The sequence below is a fragment of the Trichinella spiralis genome (genome assembly GCF_000181795.1).
Source record: "Trichinella spiralis strain ISS 195 chromosome Unknown Scfld4, whole genome shotgun sequence".
Taxonomy (NCBI): domain Eukaryota; kingdom Metazoa; phylum Nematoda; class Enoplea; order Trichinellida; family Trichinellidae; genus Trichinella; species Trichinella spiralis.
The window spans coordinates 9,156,255-9,175,437 of NW_003526943.1; the positions used below are offsets into that span (position 1 = coordinate 9,156,255).

A 19,183-nucleotide genomic window follows, 5' to 3' on the forward strand; every position below is an offset into this window, starting at 1 on the left:
CATATAATAAGTAAAAAAATAATAAAAATTACATTTCAATAACAATATGAATGGAAAATGAACAAATGAAAAGTTTGACTGGAATATGAAAGGAACATTAGCAGATTGCATATTACCAGAAAGTACTGATAATTATTTCAGTGTTGAATAGAAACAGCTCTCCAATTATTCCATGCTTCAGTTAAAAGTGAAGCTTTATTCATCAAAAAAAGCTACTTTTATAATACTTACTTTCCGCTCACTTCAGTACAAACGTTTACCCGTTTGTAGGTGAATAATAAATTATACTTGCATTCGTGTTTACATCGCAATGTATACTGTAGGTTACGATGTGTTGTTTAGCAACGTTGCGTAATTGTTTTTCAAATGCCAGTTGTTCGAAATGTTTATTAAATTTAATGTCTATAAAAATTATCATAATTTTCGAATAATCCGATGCGCACGATATGAAGCAGTAGAGTGATGTGTACAATTTAGGTGTTTAGTTGCGAATGTTGACCAATTTTGGTGCGTCGAATCCGTGCATCGAATTGGTACAACTAGACGTGAACTTTTCCGGTTTATGCAAATTTGTTCCGCAATGCCGTGTGCTTTGTGCAATGAATACAGTAGGCGAATTCAGCGTTTGCAATCGGATTTAGCTGAAAAAGAAAAGCAGCTATCGGTGAGAGATGATAGAATGTCGATTTGTATTTTTATATTTTTCTGTAAATTCATACAGATATTGAATGAAAAAATGACAAAACAACGTCTACAGTCGAAAGCGAAATTTCTAAAAATGACAAAACTTCTTTCGCCATCAGAAGGCGTAAGTTGGTCATGAAGTTCATTATTATTATCATCTTATATATATTATCGTTGTTGTTATTGATGCTTTGTACAGTCGGTGGTTACTTTACAAAACGGTGATCATGAAACGGTGGAAGAGGAGAGAAAATTGAATGATTTGAAAGCAGAATTGGCAAATCTACGTCAACAATTGATCGCCAAAGATAAAGAACTTTCTCAGCATAAGCGTCAGGTTAGCTGCTGTTTAGGTTGTGTTTACAATTGTCACAGTTTACTTTTGTAGCGGGTTGACAAAAGTACAAGTGCAGCAGCAGTAGCTGATGATGGTTGTGGTACTGATCGGGGTCTGATTGAAGAATTGCATCGTTGTTATGCGGAAATTAAGCGGAAAAATTTCCAATTGATCCAATTGAACGACGAACTGCGCGATCGTGAAGACGAACTGAACAATTTGGCCGATCTGTGCCAGGAGAAAGATGAACTGTTGAACGCGAAAGTGACAGCAAATCAAGTAAGCTGTCTTGGTGCTGCAGATTTCAGGGTTGTTGTTTTTCAACTTGGGAATATTTGCAGATACTTTTGAAGCAGTTGGCTTTGTTGACCAACAAAGAGAAGCAGGATAAATGCATAGAAACGGATTCTTGCCTGTTCGAAACAATCGAACAGCAGAAACCTTTGAAAAAAACAGTAAATGTTTGTCCACCGGGTAGGCCGGTGGCATTTTACCGCGAAAATGGGCAAATCGATTTGGAAAACAGCAGCATTGCTACCGATATAACAGACAGCGTTCGTTTGTTGGGGGATAAAAGTGAAGTGCGTAAAATAATTGATTGTGAAAAGTGAATTTTATTATTATTTTTTTTAAATGTATCTCAATTTCAGGCAGAAGAGAGGGGCAATTTGGGAACGCTGAATGATCGACTGTCCGGCATGTTGGAAACAATAGGAACTTTGCAGAATCGATTGGCCGCGCTGGAATCCTCTTGTCCCGATACGGTATCCGAGGAAAAGGTGAAGCTTAAGAAGCGACTGAAACGGGTGACTTTTGATCTGTCGAGTGATTCACTTCGTGTGGAATTGTTGGACAAAGAGCAGCGGGTAATGTGATCGTTTCTATTTTCGGCAGTAATTTCGAATATTAAATATTCAATAATTTGCTTATTATTTTTTGATTTGTTTTTACTTTTTCAATGGACGTTTTTGTGTTCGAATGAATGTATTGTAAAAGTTCCATTTCCAGTTGCAACAAGTGGAGACGATGTACACGGAATCGATGGTCGAGAATGAAGAATTGCGCATGATCATCAACGATTTGGAGCGTCAACTGGAGGGCAGTTTGAACGGCAGTGAGCGTGGTAAGTGGATTGTTGAAAATTCAGAAAAAAAAATATATCTTGTGCATAATATATATACGTGCTTGTGCAGCGGACAAAGACGAAGCTTGCGCTTACGAAGCAGAAATACGAACCGCGGCCGAGGAGAAAGTGAACCAATTGCGCAAACAGTGCAAAGCGAGCTTGTTGAAAGCGAAAGCCGAACAGGCGGTGCGCATCAGGCAGTTGGAACAGAACGTCGGTGAATTGTCGGCCGAAGTCGAAAAGCGGGATGTCGAATTGGGGCGGTGTCGAGCTGAACTGCAGCGGTTGGCAGCGACCTCTGCCGAGAGGGTAGAGCGCAGCGATTTACTGTGGTGGGGGCGCCGTTTTCGCGATGACGTGGCCAACTTGTCGGCGAAATTCGACTGTTTCGAACGGAGTGTCGAACAGGCGTTGGACCATTGCGAAACCCGTCTCGAACGGGAAAAGGCTCGTCTGCACGGTTGGACGTCTGGCAACGAGTGGAAGCGTAGCAGTAGTAGTAGTTGTTGTTGTTCGACTGATGTGGTCGACTGGAATACTGTAGCCGGTGAAGCCGACCACCAGCACCCTCAGCAGCAGCAGCAGCAGCCTGTATTTGCGTCTTTCAATCCGAGGCGGGGTTCGAAATCGAGCCCGCAATTCGAACTGATGACGCAGTCGTTGTCGTTCGACCAACGACGACCGCCCAGCAGCTTGTCCACGTCGACCACGGCTACGTCGACTTTGGACTGGTCGACTGCGTTCGTGGACAAGCTCGAACAGCTTCGAAAGCTTCACCGCAGTTTGGACCACTTTTCCATGTTGAGAAACAACACCCACACCAACTCTATTCGTAAAATGAAATTGATATGAAAATTTTTTTTTATTCTAAATGATATATTGATACAGTTTTATGTGGTTTTAACAGTTTTATTATGGTTTTTTATTTGTCACTCGCTGACTCACTCGCTCTTCTACTGCTGGTCGGATTTTGAGGAATGGTTTCTTCTTTGTTTGTTTGTTTGTTTGTTGGTTGGTTGGTTTTATTTTTATGAGCATCGTTCTTGGATAAAAAATAAATTGTCATCTGCTGTTGTACTGTTGTTGTTGTTGTTGTGTGTGAATCTGTAGATATTTTGCAATTTGTTTAATTTTTATTTCATTTTGTTTGTTAAAAGAAAATGAAACCATTTTTCAGTATTTAAAAACGGATAATACGTCTGGTTTTTCGGTTAATTTGCCCGAGGTAGGCCTCTCAATCTCTCTCTCTGTGTAGTTGATGAAATTCAGGTACATTTTGTTTCAAAATTTCTATGTAAATTTTGCAGCTTTTGCTCGTCTGCGCTTCGTCGACCGACAACGATGGAATCGTCGCCGCTTACAACCCACGCAACGGTTCCACGGTGTGGCTGTTGCGCGGTATGGATTTAATCGACAAACGACCCCAGAAAGCTTTGCTCGTCCACGGCAGTTGTGTCTTCATTTCTTTCACCAACAAGCCGCTGATGCAGGCTTACAATCTGAACAACAAAGTCTACATTCGTTTGTTCATTTCTGGTCGGTTTAATATTAAAAACAACTGTTTAAGGCCAAAGCGGGATTGCTTTCTTGTCTCCAAGGACCGTTGACCGATTTCGCCGTTTCTGCGGATGGAAGTCTATTTTTTGGAGCAATCGACAACTGTTTGTTCACATGGCGGGTAGAGTTGAATTTGAATTTCAATTTCAAATTATTTCCATACCGATTCGCTGTTGTGTTTATTTATTTCAATTTCAAGACAACAGACGGCATGGCATTGACGTCCATCGAAGCCCATCACAGTTCCATTGTGAAAGTATGCGCTTTGCAAGACAACAGTTTCGTCATCACCGCTAGTCAGGATGGTTTCATCAACGTCTGGAATATTGGCAAGTGAGTTTGTTTTTTTCTCTTTTTGAAATTTAAAGGAACAAATTTCCATTTTTTCTTCTCTTCTCAGACTTGTCACACCGATGCCTCTTTCCAATGCAGCGCCACTGCCGATTATCCGTTGGACTGCCCACCATTTGCCAATAACCGATATGCAAGTTGGAAACGGTGGAATTACCAGCCGAGTCTACAGTACATCATTGGATCGAACACTGACTGTAGCATGGATTTAATTATTTCAAACAACTGATTGATTCATCTGAACTTTCAGGTGCACAGTTTATTTACTGGCAAATTGGAAATGGAAATTCATTTCACTTCGCCACTGACCGCATGCGCGACGGATCTGTCCGACAGTAAAGTGTTCGTTGGATCAAATGTGGGTGAAATTTGGCTACTTTGCTTGTTTGCCGGAGTAATTTTTCACTTTATTTTTGTCAAAATTATTCAAATATATCTTCCTCAATAGCCTTTGAACAAAACGGTTAATTTTGATCTGTTGGATGAAAAATATAAATTGGAATTTATCGGTCACAAGTATGTCATTATTATTATTTTGTTGAATTGTTCAACAATTTGCCAATGCTAGATGTCAAGTGACCAGCTTGACCACTGATATCAGTGGTACACAGCTAGCGTCGGCGGCTTTCGATCTTTCAATTCGTCTGTGGGATGTTTCCAATGGTCAGTGTATGCGAATTATCACTTTGGAATGTGAGTTTCGTTCGTCACTGTTGAACATCGAATATGATTTTTTTTCTTAATATTAATTTAAGCGACGCCCACTTTTTTGAGCTTTGTTCCAAACGTTCCAATGTTCACCAGAGAAATTGAACACGACGACAGTGGACAAGTGATGCTTGTGCACAAATTTGACAGAAACGTCAATCGTGACGCCAACAGCAGTGTAATCCCGTTACGTCGGCAAGCACATGTTGCTTTGCCAATCGCGGACTTTGGTATCGATGATGATGATGATGATGAGCAACTTTTACAGGTAAAGTCAATTAATAGTTTATTTATTTGTGTTAATCAATTGACTGATTGATAGATTAATTAATTAATTAATTAATTAGTAATTTTTCATTTTCTTCTATTCAGCATGAACAACAACAGCAAGAAATAGATAAGCTGAAATACCAATTGGATATGTACGTGAAAATTAATAAATCAATGCGAAAAATGGTTTCGGATAAACTTTTCCACATTGGAGATGATGACAATGAGGACAGAAATGATGACAATGTTGGACAAAATTCAGGAGAATCACACAGCTGAAATTTGTCTTTTTTTCCTTTTCGTAAAAAAATTATAACAAGAAAATCGTTCCAACTGAATATGCATGCTCGATATGGTCATTTTCAACGCTTTCTCTTCGGAACTGAGACAGACCAGTCCATACCAGAAAAAGAATCCAATCGATAAAGTTAATAAAAATCGAAATATAATTATCTGAAGGAAATAAATAAAAAAAAGCATCATTATTATTTTCTTTTGAATACGTAATTTGAAGCATTTATAGTTGTTTTTTTTACCGGTAAAGTGATGCCCGGCCAGTGCAATTCCACGTCCACTGTCCATATGTACAATGCAAGCGAGAAGAATAACCTGAACAGGAAGTATGCCTTATTCTGTTTTACTTTCTGCAAGCCACTTTCGACCACAGGTAGAATGTAGCGCAATTGATTGGCAAAATTGTTTAAATGTTCGTAAACCTCTCGGTTATTTGACTCCTCTATTCCTGCAGATTAACATAATCAGTGTTTGAAATATATATATATATATATGAAGAATTTTTTTTTAAATAATACTTTCTCCATTTCTTGCTATATTAAGGGAAGCGTAAACAGCTGAATGGTCGGAATAGCACAAGTTTGGCTTATTTGGAATACGACAAAGTGTTGGAAAACATTTATCAACGGCAACTTTTAATGTTCGCTTTTCGTACCAATAAAAAATATAATCTATCCGTTTGCCAGACGATGATGCTTTCGTATAACAATTGTCCTTAAGGTCGCATGTCAGTCCTTGTTTACATGATCCGTCAGGAGAGTACTGAAATTTATTTTTAAAATTAAAATATGATTTTAAGAAAAAAAATACTGACATCATCTGATCGTTCCAACCAAGCATCTTTCAAACTGGCCGAATGACGAATTAAATCATAACCAAGATCTGTTGGCCGTAAATTCAAATCGCCCATCAAAATTGCCATTTCACAATTTTGCATGGTATTTCGCATAAATTGGCCGAGTTCAAAAGCTTGAACAACCCTGTGCGCTAAATAGACATCTTCATCATGATTGTATTCGGCATGTATCTGAAAAGGTCATTTTTCGAATTATCAACGTTAATAAAGCGGAAAAAATCAACGTTATCAATTTACTAACGTGCGTAGCATAAACGTTAATATTTATTCCTGAAAATTGAATTCGACAAAGGCCGACCATTTTCCCACCAAACCAATCACCACGATGAATATGATGCACATAACCATTTAAAGAATACCTATGCATCAACGTTTCCAATATTATTCCTTTCGAAAACACACAAACGCCACTACCAGCGTATCCACTATAACATATTTTAGCTTAGTAACCTGTTACTGCAGTAAAATTTATTCCAATATTAATAATCATAAATTCAAATTGATTTTAAAAAAGTCTTTTCCAATTTTTTCTCATATAATTTATTTAAATTTTAGCAAGCAGTAAAGAATTATTCTAAAAAATAAGAAAAAATAAAAATTTCAAAACCGTTATTTACAAATGCACGCATTACATTTTTTTAATAATGTTAAAAATATTTCTCAGTCTTCAATCAATTAAACTTGCATTATTCATTAAAGGTATTACAGTATGCCATAAATGAAAACATTCTATATTCAAACCAAGTAAAACGTTTGAAATATAGTTTTTTGCCAATCTCACTTTATAAATTCACCGTTCAACAATATACGTTTAACAGCTACTTACTTATGAAAATAAAAAGAATACGGCATTACGAGGCGAACGGCATCATGAATCATATTGAAGTCATTTTCTGACCAAATTTCTTGCAGAGACACTATGTCGTATTTTCCAGTAGCAAGTTCTTTTGCTATTTCTTTTATTCTAACTTTTCTATCAGCGCTGCCAAAAGGAAATGGCAAGGGAATACCCCTGTAAAAAAACTATTAAACCGATACTGATGTTAATGTGAAATAAAATACCAGCAGTTCAGAGTAAGCACTCTTAATTGCAGGAAGTCGGTCATGTGGAATTCTTCAATAATATCTGTAACAAATATTTTGTTATATACTCCGTTTAAACAGTTTAACTTTAAAAGTTACTTTAAAATTGAATTATTCGTTTAAAAATGAAATAATGCAGCTGTTCACCTGATGAAAGAGCAATCAATTTTTTTTACAAACAACGAAGCGGATTGTCAAGTTGGGAACAAAACTTGACGAGACGTGTGTAGTGTAAATGAATGTTCGTTCATAAGGACAAATGTTCGGTCATTATGAAATTAAATAATTCAGATTAAAATTATTAATTTAGGTCTAACAAACTAAATTTTAATAAATAAATTATAGTAGATTAATTTGTAAATTTGGATTTTCAGGTTTTCATGAATTATTCTTCAACTGAATCTAGTAATATTTGTGTGTTACGTGATATAACAAAAAATTATATGCTTTTCCAGTTTTCTCCCTTAAAAAAGTATACTGTAGTCTCAACTGAAATCTTTCTACCTTTATTTTAGACAATAATCTGAAAAGATTCCATCGATGCCGTTGCACTGGAAACAATGGCAGCAATAGCTAATGCAATCTTTGTTTCAAGACGGTTTAAATCCATTCGAGTAATGAATATTTGGTATGTAGCATTAAAATTTCGACCAGCGTTGCCAATTTACCATATGAATGCAATGCTTAAAACGAGCTGTTTGAATTCAAATAAATACCCCTTTAACAAAGGAGAACGAGAAAGCTTAGGAAAGTTAGTATATTCATCTGGCTCAATGAGGAATTTGATACGCGGGGTGAAATTGTTTTCTTTGCTCACAACAACTGTAGCTTTTGGAATGCAGCCAATGATTTGGCACGACATGTTTGTTCATGATGACAGAAGTGCTTTGCTTACTACTCTTACGTTGAGCTTTTTGTCATTCTCAGTGATGTGCTCTCCACTTTTGTTAAACCTTCTCACCAAAAGGTACGTCATTTGCATGTATCATGATGAAAAACAACAACTGTTCAGTGTTATGACGTATAATATTTTTGCTTGGCCACGAATTATCCAGTTCAAATTTGAAGATATCAAAGCGTTTGATTCACCGATTTTGGCTAACCTGTTAGTCGACTCTTATCCGTTGCTGATGATATCAACAAATTTCACCGATCAATACGTGCTTGAAAAGTTTCTGCCATTGTTAGGCGAAGAAGAAGAAACGCCAAAACGCAAAGTAGATGATGATGAAGATGGTTTGGTTTAATTCATTTTTGTTCTAACAAATAAATGTTCAATATGAAGTAAATTGTATGAATTTTTCACGATACAAGTATTATGTTAATATTTTACAAAAGCAAAAGGAGACAGATACATTTTAAAACCTTTATTAATAGCTACAGATTGCTGGTGTTGGTATATTTTATTATATTATCAATATGGCGTTTCTTATAGTCTACGGTTAAATATAATTAGACATATGAATATAAAAAATAATTACATGTTTGAGTTTGAATAAATGATGTAAAGTAAATTCAATAATTATGTTTTCCAAAAATTATTTCCTGAGCATCATATACAGTAATCTTACTTTATAATCTGTTTTACTGCCAGTGCCTTTTTTAACTTTAATTAGTATAGCTGTTTTAAAGGAAGTGTAAGTAAGATTTTAATAAACAGATCGTATTATACAATATTTATTTTATTTTATTTTATTTATACTTTGCTGTATACTACTTTACTTTATATAAGTTTATTCTATGGTGGAAGTGATCTAATGTTCTAGGCTTTATCTTTTATGAAGACAATGAAGGCCAATGTCGGGGTGTGGAATTCGAAAAAATTCAGCGTCTCTCGTGATTCTGTTTGTAGCTTAATAGAGAAACTGTTTTATGAATTTCCCGTGCATCTCAGAAGCTATTCAATTGAAGGCGTATCTTTTGAAAAACACATCTGCGCAGCGATGAACAGTTTACGAGAGGTAAAATCCTCATTGCACCCCATATGCATGGCGATGAGCAGATTTGACTACGACATTTCAATTGTTGGTAACGGTTACCGCAGTATTGTGACTGTTTTTGATCTCTGTTTGATTGGTTTATTGCGAAGCTTGTTTAAAATTTCGAAAATTTCTCATCGACGTTGGTTTCGCGCAAGTCGACCAGTGAAAGAGGTAGTCGCATACGCTGAGATTTTGAGAGTGCTCTGTCAAGCTGTTGACTTAGTGTCGAAATATTTGCCAAAACCAAATTCACACTGTTTGTTTCTAACGAATGTCGATGCGGATGATTTGGATCGTTTGATGTCTTCTTTTGAACAATTGGATCAGTCAAATTTTTACGGGAGACAGATTGGATTTCAGGTATAATATACTTTATTTGTTCCTTTTAAGTCTTACCGTAGTACATTAGGATAGGAAAAGGAAAGTTTGCTACTTTAACATATGATTATTTTTTTAATTTATTTATAAGTGCATTTTTTGGACATGTATTTTTGTGACAGCTGCTGATATGTTTTAATGATAAAATAGTATTATTGAAATTGATTAAAAATTTGTTCAATGAGTAAGTGTTTTTGAATAATTTCTATTTTAGTTTTGTAGCTCAGTCAGCAACGTATTTCATGTAATTGGTACAGCTCTTGCTTCCTATAGTACATTGTGGAATCATTCGAACGTATGGTATCGGCGTTATCCTTCAATTGTTTATTCATGTTGTCGATTTTTGGTTAATCCTGAAAATCGATCCAAGCATATTGCCAAAATTTTTCGCCATTCTGATCTTGAATTGTGCAGATCGTTTTGGAGTTTGCTCGAATCTCCAATACTTCGAGTATATTGATTCATGATTTCTAAGGACAATTTGTACATTTATGTTTCACGCAGACACTTCCAAGCGTTGTTGGGCCAAAACTTGCAGTGAACGAGTTGTATTGTATACAGCCTACAGATATGCTGAGTTTGGAGAAAAAGAACGGCACAATGGTGAACATTCCAGTACCCAGCGCCTTTAGTGGTCCAAGAAATCTTTGCGTTCGAATTTTGTCACTTCACCGTTGGCCTGGCCTGGTGAAATTTTTTACACCTACGAGGTGGCGTTCGTATAATTTTAGGTAGCTAACAGCGAGCATTTTATGTTAGATGGGCGAAAAGGGAAAAGACCGGTCCAGTCGTTCCAATTTTCTCGTACTGCATTGTCACGGAGGTGGCTTTATAGCTACATCTACAAAAACTCACGAAGTATATAATTGCTATTTTGAAAATTTACATTTGTTTAACAATTTCAATTGCCATTGTTCTTCTTTCTCTCTTCTATACAATAGACGTATTTGAAATTTTGGGCTGCTGAACTGAATTGTCCAATTGTATCTGTTGATTATTCACTAGCTCCAGAAAATCCATATCCTAGAGCACTTGAAGAGGCTTTGTACGCATACGCTTGGTGTCTAACGCATGCTGATTTTCTTGGTATTCAAATTGTTTATTCAGTTTGTTTTTATGTAAAGTGAAATTTATCTAGTATTTTTTTCGAATGATCAATGTCAGGTTGGACTGGAGAATATCTGTGTTTTGCCGGTGAATCAGCAGGCGGTTTGCTGTTGACATCGACTTGTTTGAAGCTTATCCAATTGGACGTGGCTCGTCTTCCGGATAAATTGGTCACAATTTACACGCCATTTCTGGTTGAATTTGCTCCATCGGCATCTCGACTTCTCAGTTTGTTGGATCCATTGATACCATGGGGAATAATGTATCGTTGTTTGTATGGTAATGAATCATTTTATATTTTGGATGTTGTTTAGATCTGTTAAAAGTGTATCCTTCACTATTATATTATATTATATTATGTTAAGCTTACAAATTTGGAGCACTGACCGATGATCAGCGGTTGGCAGAAGTTCGAGAAGGTAGAAAGCTTTCGAAATCTGGAATTGAAATCAAGATTTCCTCAGAAGAGTACTTAGGCGAGGAAAATATATTACCGGATAGAGGTGAAATTGAGGCAGAAGATACTTTTGCAGCTGAACTGAATTGGACTGAACATATTTCAGAAATTGAAACTCACATGTCAGATTCTAAATACATCCGGCTGTCAACTGAGCTGTTCGATCGTGAATTCATCAAATTCTTAAGCATGCACGAAGTAACTGAACCGTCGTTTCATTGTTCGCCTGAAAGTCGACTGGGAAAAAGTGGAGAAATTCAACGTGATCAGATCGAGTAGACAGACGTTTTTATTTTCAAAAATTCTCCTCGCAAATAACTCCATACAAACGTGTTGTACGTGTTCCACAGGGAGCCGAATCTTTCCAAGTCGAGATGTGGATCCGTTACGGATAATTTGGTCGAAGTTTGTTCGACAGTTTCGGATATTTTTGTGGAAAATGTGTCTCGCATTTTGAAAGATACCACCAACGTTTCGTCTACTGTCGACTGTTCATCGTCGTCCAATGGAAATGATCCAGTGTCGAATCGCAAACGATTGCAGACAAGCAGCACCAACGACAGCGGAAGTGGCATTTTTGAAGACGGGGATCCGTTGCTTTCACCTTGGCTAGCAACGGACGAGCTGTTGCGCAATTTGCCACCGACGTCGGTTGTGGTAACTTTGCAGACACTTCAAAATTGATCTGGAAGAAATGATCCACCGCTTTCTTGTGTGAGATAATGATGTGGAATTTTTAGGCTTGTCATCTGGATCCTCTTTTGGACGATTCTATCAGCTTTTGCAAGAAGCTTCGTCAAGCGAATGTGCCCCACACGTTGGACCTGATTGAATCATTGCCGCATGGATTCATGAATTTGATGTCGTTTAGCAAAGAATGTCGTTTGGCTACTCAGCTCTGTCTTCGGCGTATCAAAGAAACTGTCATCATCAATAAATAATAAGTTTTACAAATTATTTATACATATATAAATATTTTTTAGCATTTTAAAATTGATCTGTAATCTTTATTTGTGAAGTGTGAGTGAGATTATTTTTAAGCTCAAATATTATTGTATGCCTTGAAACAGTGCTTTGAATTACTGCTGTGCATTCATTATGTTACGTTATATTATTTATTGTTGTGTTGTTGTTGTTCAAGTTGAAATGCTGCTCTGAACAATTTTTCATAAGTTCGCAGAGTTTTGTTTATCAGCAAGATTGTTGTTTAAATGAATTTAGTAGAACGATTAAAAAAATGAATGAATGAATGAAATTTATTGTTTATATACATGAATGAATCAAGAAAAAAGAACCGTTTTGGATTTTCAAAGAACAACTGCTGTTGTTGTTCAACGTCTCTTTTTTCGTTTCGAATTATTATTCTTCAAACGGCGGGAATCTTTCTTCATTCTCGGATCGACCATCTTGTAACGTCCAGTAACCCCTTGTGGACGACGCGTACGCTTCCCAACGAGACCCTTCTTCGCCACAACGTACGTCACCTCCTTCTTCGGGGCCTGCTTACTTTGCTTGTAAATCCTTAAAGTGATTATTATTATTTAAAATCAATGCAAATTATCAAATTCAAAATTCATCGGTCACCTTTTCAACTCTTTTCTCTTTTCCACTTCAGTCAAGCCGTCGTTTTCTAAAATACCTTCAACCTTCTTCTTAGCTTTTTCCATCCTTTTCAAAGCCTAATCGACAGAGCAAAAGAAAAAGCATATATATTATAAAAAAAATTTGTTTAAAGCACACAATTATTTTCTTTTCAATTAATTACTTTTCTCCTTTTTCGAGCTTTTGCCTCTGCAATTTTTTTAATCGGTCTAGCGTTGATTTCACGCTGTCGTCGTTTGAATTCTTCAACGGCTTCCTGCAAAATTATAATTTTAATAAATATATGCATAAAGGAGAAATTTATAAAAAAAACAAAACAAAACATTCTTGCTCACTTTGGTTATTGGTAAATTTGGATGGTAATGTTTCTTTTCATCTTCCGCAAACCAAGCCGGCAAATTGGTATCGTTGTTCACGAAACGATTGAAACCCGCGTCGATCAAATTTCGTCTTGTCTTTGTCGAATGAATCCACATTTGTGCAAGTGCCAAACCTTCTGGATCCAACGACTTTTTTTTCTCTGCAAACAAAATCTTACACATAATAATTTACATATGCATGCAATGATGCATATAATTTACTTCGACCATTTTTCAATTCATTCTCCGTATCGATTTCTTTTTCTTCTTCTAAGTTGAATAAAAATATTTAAAAAATTAATTCAATCAAATAATTTCAATTCAAATTTATACCTGATAAATCGCTCCAATCGATTTCATCCGATTGTTTCGCCGAAGAATCTTCCACCACAGCATCATTTGCCGGTTCCACGGCATTTTCCACTGATTGGAGTAAATCTGCACCACCGTCGTCATCGTCGTTTTCATCTTTTTCCAAAATTGTCGACGCTACTCGATCCAACTCCTCGTCTTCTTCTTCACTTTCAATATTGTTGAATATATCCTTCAATAAAATACATTTGTACAAATTTTGAAAAAACCAAATCAACAATCAATTTTCATTTCATTCAATTTCAATAATTTGCTACAATTTGATAAATTATTACTGCACCCATGTCCGACGATGCTTATGGTGTGACTTACATTTGTGAACCATCGCTTCATTTTCACCTTTGGATCATCATTCACTTCACTGGCAACAGGTAAAATGGACAAAATATCATCTTTCCTAAATTAATATTCACATTGCAAAAAGCAGTCGCCAAATTATGAAAAACAGTCGACAAAATAAAAACCCTTCTGAAATTTCATCTTCAACAACGCACAAACTTTCTTCACTGTCCGAATATTGGGGCTTGGATGCCTGAAATCTGTTGGCATTATTACAAACAACATTTTCAAAAAAACAACAAAATCCATCACCTTTTCTATTGCATTTTGAATACTGAATAAACGTCGATCTTCTTGAATATCCGCAACGTCGTCTTTGATCACCATGTTGTATTCGAGCTTTTTCTTTTGTCGACGTTTCTCTTTAAACTCTTTCTTCCTCTTCCTGCAAACATTGCAGCAACAATTGTATCGTTTCATTCGTCAAATTTTACATAAAAAAATAATCAACACGTATGCATACTTTTTCGAAACTTTCGTTTCACTTTTCATCGCTTCTTCCAGTTCGGCGTCGATTTTCGCCTCCTCTTCCGCCTCCGAATCCATCTCACTTTAAATGACAATATTTAAATTTACCACCACTATTTAAATATGCAAACAACAGACAACACCCAACTTGTTTTCCAAGTTTGCATCCGACTGCCGTTTCAAGGTTTCGGATTCTGCTTTGAAGTCGGAACGAAGCTTGCGACGCCAACTGATCAACTGGCGCAACTCCCGGCGGCCGAGAACTTTCACATCCTCGCAGAGCTGCTTGATTTCGTCGCTAGTGGCCGGATGGTCGGCAATTTTCGGATCATCCAGCAACAGTTGATTTGCCCCGCCCAAAATTTCCAAATAATCACTCGAAGTGATAAATTCACCGGCACTGACGCGGTTGTACAATGTGTCGCAGCCTTCGGCGTAGCCTTCAGCTTTGCGTTTCTGTTTCTCCGGACGAAACAGATTTATTCTACAACAAATCATTTTCATAATAAATGAAAAATAATTAACAACAACAACAAATATATATATACTTTGTTTTTTGAGGTTCCAAGTCGAGTTCTTTGAAGACACTTTTGAAGCTCAGAGATACTGTCGAATCTGCAGGCTTAAAACCCTGACAGACGGCGTATATTTCGGCTGATTCTTGTCTAGACGCTTGGGGTTTCGTCACGTGCACCTACACAATTAATAATGGATTATTTTAAAAAATTTTCAAACCTTCTTTCCCGCTAGTTTCACTTTGTTGAACAATTTTTTCATCACGTTCACCAATGTAGGATGATCTTTCGAGCGGAACAGCTTTGTCACGAACCATCCACCAGGACGCAGTATTGCAGAAGCAAGTCTCAAAGCGTGAAGTGTAAGCTGCGCTGAAAATTCACTTGTTTACAAATTATTTTATTTTTTTTTCAACAAATATGTTAATTTTCAGAAGGGTGGTATCATTCATCAGCAACAACATTTTTACCTTGCTGAAAGGCGTCGTGATTCCAATTTTTTCCAACGTTCGGAGAACCATCGTGAAGAACGCAATCTGCAGTCCAAGTTTTCAGCTCTCTTTTAATTTGACTCAAACAACTTTCTGTAGTAATGTCATTTTGTAATGTGATCACATTGTGCAATGCTTTTATGGAAACTAAATCTACGCCTGGAAATAAAGCAAAAAATATTATTTAAATGAAACTGCTATGCAATGTCGAACAAAAATTAAAATAAGAAAAAATTTTCAAATGTTCACAAATGCAATCTGTATTTAATGTAAAAATACTCTTTTTAAATAAATTTTTCAAATTTTCACTTGTATAAATTATAAATTTCATCACAAAAGTACCAATTATCAATCGAGAAACTGGCATATACTGTGAAGCCACTTGAAGCCATCCACCTGGTGCGGCACATAAATCAACTAAACACGTCGATTTTTCCAAAAATTGAAATTTCTTATTTAAATGAACCAGTTTAAAGGCGGCCCGACTTCTATAACCTAAAAATATACATCGATTAATAAAAAAAAGCAAAACGCAAATTATTATACTTCGCCTCGATTAAACATTAACACCTACGTCAATCTTAACGTAATTTAGCAACATAATCTAATCTAATCTAATCTTAAGAAAAATTGTATCAAGTGGCCAATTCAAATGTAATCAACGATAAAAATATTATCTCATGAACAAACCAGTGAAATATCAAATTACATACCAGCTTGTTTGGCAAGATTGTAATATTTGTCTCGGCGCTGCTTGCCAACCTTCTTTTTCCCCATTATTATCTACAAAAAATTTCAGCTTAAAATAACTTAAAAAACAAAATATTTACAGCTATTCAACTAAGTATTTTTTAATATCAACGCACCCCAAAAAATTAGAAAATTCACTATTATTAAAATATGCACCAGTCGTACGATGCTGCAAAGAAATTAACAAATTCAACATGAATTTTTATAATAATGAACAATGTGTTAATAATTTCTAATCTTTAATACATCTAAAGATTATATTGCCATAAAAAAACAATATCCGCAAGCTTTAACATCTAAATTTTAACGGTACAAAAGTTTTAAAAAATTAAGTAAAAGTAATATTAAATAACTGCAGGTGAATCAATGTATAAAAATAAAATACTATTTCCTTATATGCATACAGATATTTTGAAAATATGATTAAATGCATTCGAATATAAAAAAATTAATTAAATTCCTTTCTCTTCAGTTTTTACAGTATCAGTATTGAAAAATCAGGGTCAATTTTTGCAGACGAATTTTTTCTGCCACAAAAACAAAAATAAATAATTTATTCATTTTTCAGTTATATTATTTTTATAGTTTTATAAAATGTCGTTTCATTGTGTTAAAGATTTGTAATTATGCTAGGCATATCTATCACTGATTTGCTGCTGCATGGTTTGTCAGATTTGAAAAGACAATGAAACTATTGTTGTTGTTCAATTTTCGTCATCTTACTTTTTTGATAATATTTGTAATGTTCTTTTAATAATTTAGCATAGTTTGTTCAATGCTAGCAAAGTAAAAGTTAGTTAGTGCCACTTGCAACTAAAAATGAAAAAAAACACTTCCTGTTATAGCAGTTATAGTGCTACAGTAGTTCACACAATATTATGGCAGCATTACTAAATGTGCTAAATCATTGATACTATTCAATGTTTTCAGTTAACATTATAGCTTTGTTCCCTAAATTAAATAAAACTGATATCATAAAGATAATTTGCGATAATACACTGCGTAGAACATGCATTTTCTTGATTTAATTCGTTTATTTCTTAATCAGATGAAATATTTTTAAATAAAAGAAATGTGCATATCAGAATAACAGTGTACATTGAACATCCTTCCACGAATAGTTCATTAAATTTCCATAGTTGCTAATCATAGTTGACGCCTACTTTTACGTTTTTTATTATCTTGCATTATTCGTGAAACAGTGAAAGAACATAATCTTATTGGTTTTGCAGTTGTTCAACCTGAACAGGTTTCAACGAAATGAATATATATGTAACAACATAAATCGTGTAGATAAAGTTTGACTTGCGTTCTTGTATTGTGTTATGTTTTGTTTGCTGTTTTCTGAATAATAAATTGTCAATATTACGTGCAAGCATAGTACTTTTATGAGCATAAATAAAGATAACATTTGTGACGAATCAAGTTGCTGTTTAAAGATGAATTTAGTCAATTTCTTGAATATCAATAAACGTCAGATAGCCTTTGAAGTTTACATTTTTTGAATAAATTGTAGTATTATTTTCATAATTCAACAAATTTATAGCAAAAGTGAAAATATCTGCGTAATGCTCTATATATATAGTGTAAACTTTTAATAAATAAATATGAAAATAAAATATTCAGATCAAGTTCTTGGTTTTGTGAAAGTTGTTTTTATCAGAATAATTCACTTCATGATTGCTTGTGCTCAGGTTTGTATCTTTCTACATGCAATAAAACAAAATCATTTAATTTGCAACATTTTGCTATTTTTGTTGCGAGATAAAGCTTGCTTGTAACAAGAATAAACAGCAGCAGCAATGCTTTGAAATTATAAATGCTTAATAACATTCATCTGTTATTATTTGAAAGTTTCGAGGCAAATAAATTTGACAAAGTAATGCTTCTTCAAGTGACTGAATTTATTTTTTGAAATTTTGTCTCATGCTTATTTTATTGCTGCAAAAGTTAATGCAAAATGAATCCTTGATTGCACGTTTATTTTCTGTTATTAATACGATTGTAATTAATTAATTTAATATTTTCTTCATTTCTGATAAAGTGATGTAATGTCAGTTCAAACGTTTAAATTAAATCTTTATTCTGACAAAATAATAAAACATGAAAGAAGTTAACAGTCATGACGCATTGATAATATCAAGGATAGAATCACGCTGTTGAGAAATGTTTTCTCAATACCTGCTCATCAGTACCAAAAAACATTGCTCAGTGTACGAAAACAACGGTTGCGCAACGCCAGTTGCACCCCTTGTTTTTCTCAATGGAAAACAATGGAATAGCAATTAAGCGGTCAAAAGGTCAGCGTCTTGTCATATATCTGCCACACCTCCGGTGGTCAGCTGCTGAAAAGCGTCAAAGTGAAATGTGGCTAAGAAGTCTAAAAAGATCTGCGAGATCGGTTCTTCCGCCAGCTTCGCGCATTGATCCTTCCATCGGGATTGTACGTCTTGTGGCAATTCGGACACCAGATGCGGTAGTGCCATCCGAAAACCGGATACAGCGATGTCGAGATTCTTTCCAATTGCCTTCAGTTCTATTAGATGGCCGTTTAGCTTGTCATGCAGAGCTAGCAGACCTTCCCTTCCTTTGGCGACCTCCTTTGGGACGCTAAAGATCTTGAGGATGTGCGCGTCCAACACGTCCGATACCCGATAGAATCGGTCGTGTAATAGTTGCACCACAGCCGGGTAGTTTTCGGCTGCTGTTGTCACGCCGCTGATTGCATGTAGTGCTGCGCCAGCCAAGCAAGATCGAAGATGCACGAATTTGGTGACATCTTCGAGGTCTTCTCTCCGGTGTACTGCTGCATTAAACTGATCCCAGAAGGCCTTGAATTGGAGGATGTCTCCATCGAACGTTGGCAATTTTGGGATCGGCCTGGTCGAGTTAGGTTTGTGATTGTTGTTGCTGGTGGCTGGTGGTTGAGCAGTTTCGGTCGGCGATGATGTTTCAGCAGTTGCCAGCAATTCGTCGGCTTGACGTTGTATGGTCTTGAGCTTGTCAATTAGCTCGTCGAATTCGATCATTGCTGCGTCTCTTTCTTCCTCCGGCATGCTATCCAGGTGACGTTGCCGTGAATCGAAGAAGAGTTGTG

At 35.8% G+C, this 19,183-nt stretch overlaps 5 protein-coding genes across 5 annotated transcripts; 2 read left to right on the plus strand and 3 right to left on the minus strand.

Annotated features, from left to right (window-relative positions):
• Nucleotides 1-778: 778 nt before the first annotated feature.
• Tsp_02266 (putative Pre-rRNA-processing protein pro-1) lies at nt 779-5,312 on the plus strand. The gene is made up of 14 exons (XM_003378006.1): nt 779-808; nt 884-1,021; nt 1,073-1,300; nt 1,363-1,476; nt 1,672-1,887; nt 2,030-2,144; nt 2,215-2,738; nt 2,762-2,947; nt 3,455-3,658; nt 3,715-4,037; nt 4,105-4,252; nt 4,306-4,417; nt 4,811-4,941; nt 5,136-5,312. The coding sequence occupies exons 1-14, from the start codon at nt 779-781 to the stop codon at nt 5,310-5,312; spliced, it is 2,646 nt and encodes an 881-aa protein (XP_003378054.1).
• A 31-nt stretch (nt 5,313-5,343) lies between these two features.
• Tsp_02265 (sphingomyelin phosphodiesterase 2) lies at nt 5,344-7,289 on the minus strand. The gene is made up of 6 exons (XM_003378007.1): nt 7,246-7,289; nt 7,010-7,195; nt 6,425-6,608; nt 6,142-6,354; nt 5,570-5,642; nt 5,344-5,486 (listed from the first exon to the last, which is right to left on the minus strand). The coding sequence occupies exons 1-6, from the start codon at nt 7,287-7,289 to the stop codon at nt 5,344-5,346; spliced, it is 843 nt and encodes a 280-aa protein (XP_003378055.1).
• A 537-nt stretch (nt 7,290-7,826) lies between these two features.
• Tsp_02264 (hormone-sensitive lipase) lies at nt 7,827-11,874 on the plus strand. Its single transcript, XM_003378008.1, has 7 exons — nt 7,827-8,502; nt 9,178-9,608; nt 9,841-10,077; nt 10,358-10,484; nt 10,791-11,012; nt 11,099-11,465; nt 11,541-11,874. The coding sequence occupies exons 1-7, from the start codon at nt 7,827-7,829 to the stop codon at nt 11,872-11,874; spliced, it is 2,394 nt and encodes a 797-aa protein (XP_003378056.1).
• A 647-nt stretch (nt 11,875-12,521) lies between these two features.
• Nucleotides 12,522-16,113, minus strand: Tsp_02263 (putative ribosomal RNA large subunit methyltransferase J). The gene is made up of 14 exons (XM_003378009.1): nt 16,050-16,113; nt 15,679-15,831; nt 15,316-15,495; nt 15,066-15,217; nt 14,879-15,024; nt 14,479-14,814; nt 14,326-14,412; nt 14,115-14,247; nt 13,988-14,055; nt 13,836-13,920; nt 13,599-13,695; nt 13,128-13,312; nt 12,956-12,981; nt 12,522-12,711 (listed from the first exon to the last, which is right to left on the minus strand). Exons 1-14 carry the CDS (start codon nt 16,111-16,113, stop codon nt 12,522-12,524), a joined length of 1,902 nt encoding a protein of 633 aa, XP_003378057.1.
• Nucleotides 16,114-18,398: 2,285 nt separating this feature from the next.
• On the minus strand, nt 18,399-19,142 carry Tsp_02262 (hypothetical protein). Its single transcript, XM_003378010.1, has one exon. It carries the CDS (start codon nt 19,140-19,142, stop codon nt 18,399-18,401), a length of 744 nt encoding a protein of 247 aa, XP_003378058.1.
• Between the last annotated feature and the right edge of the window lie 41 nt (nt 19,143-19,183).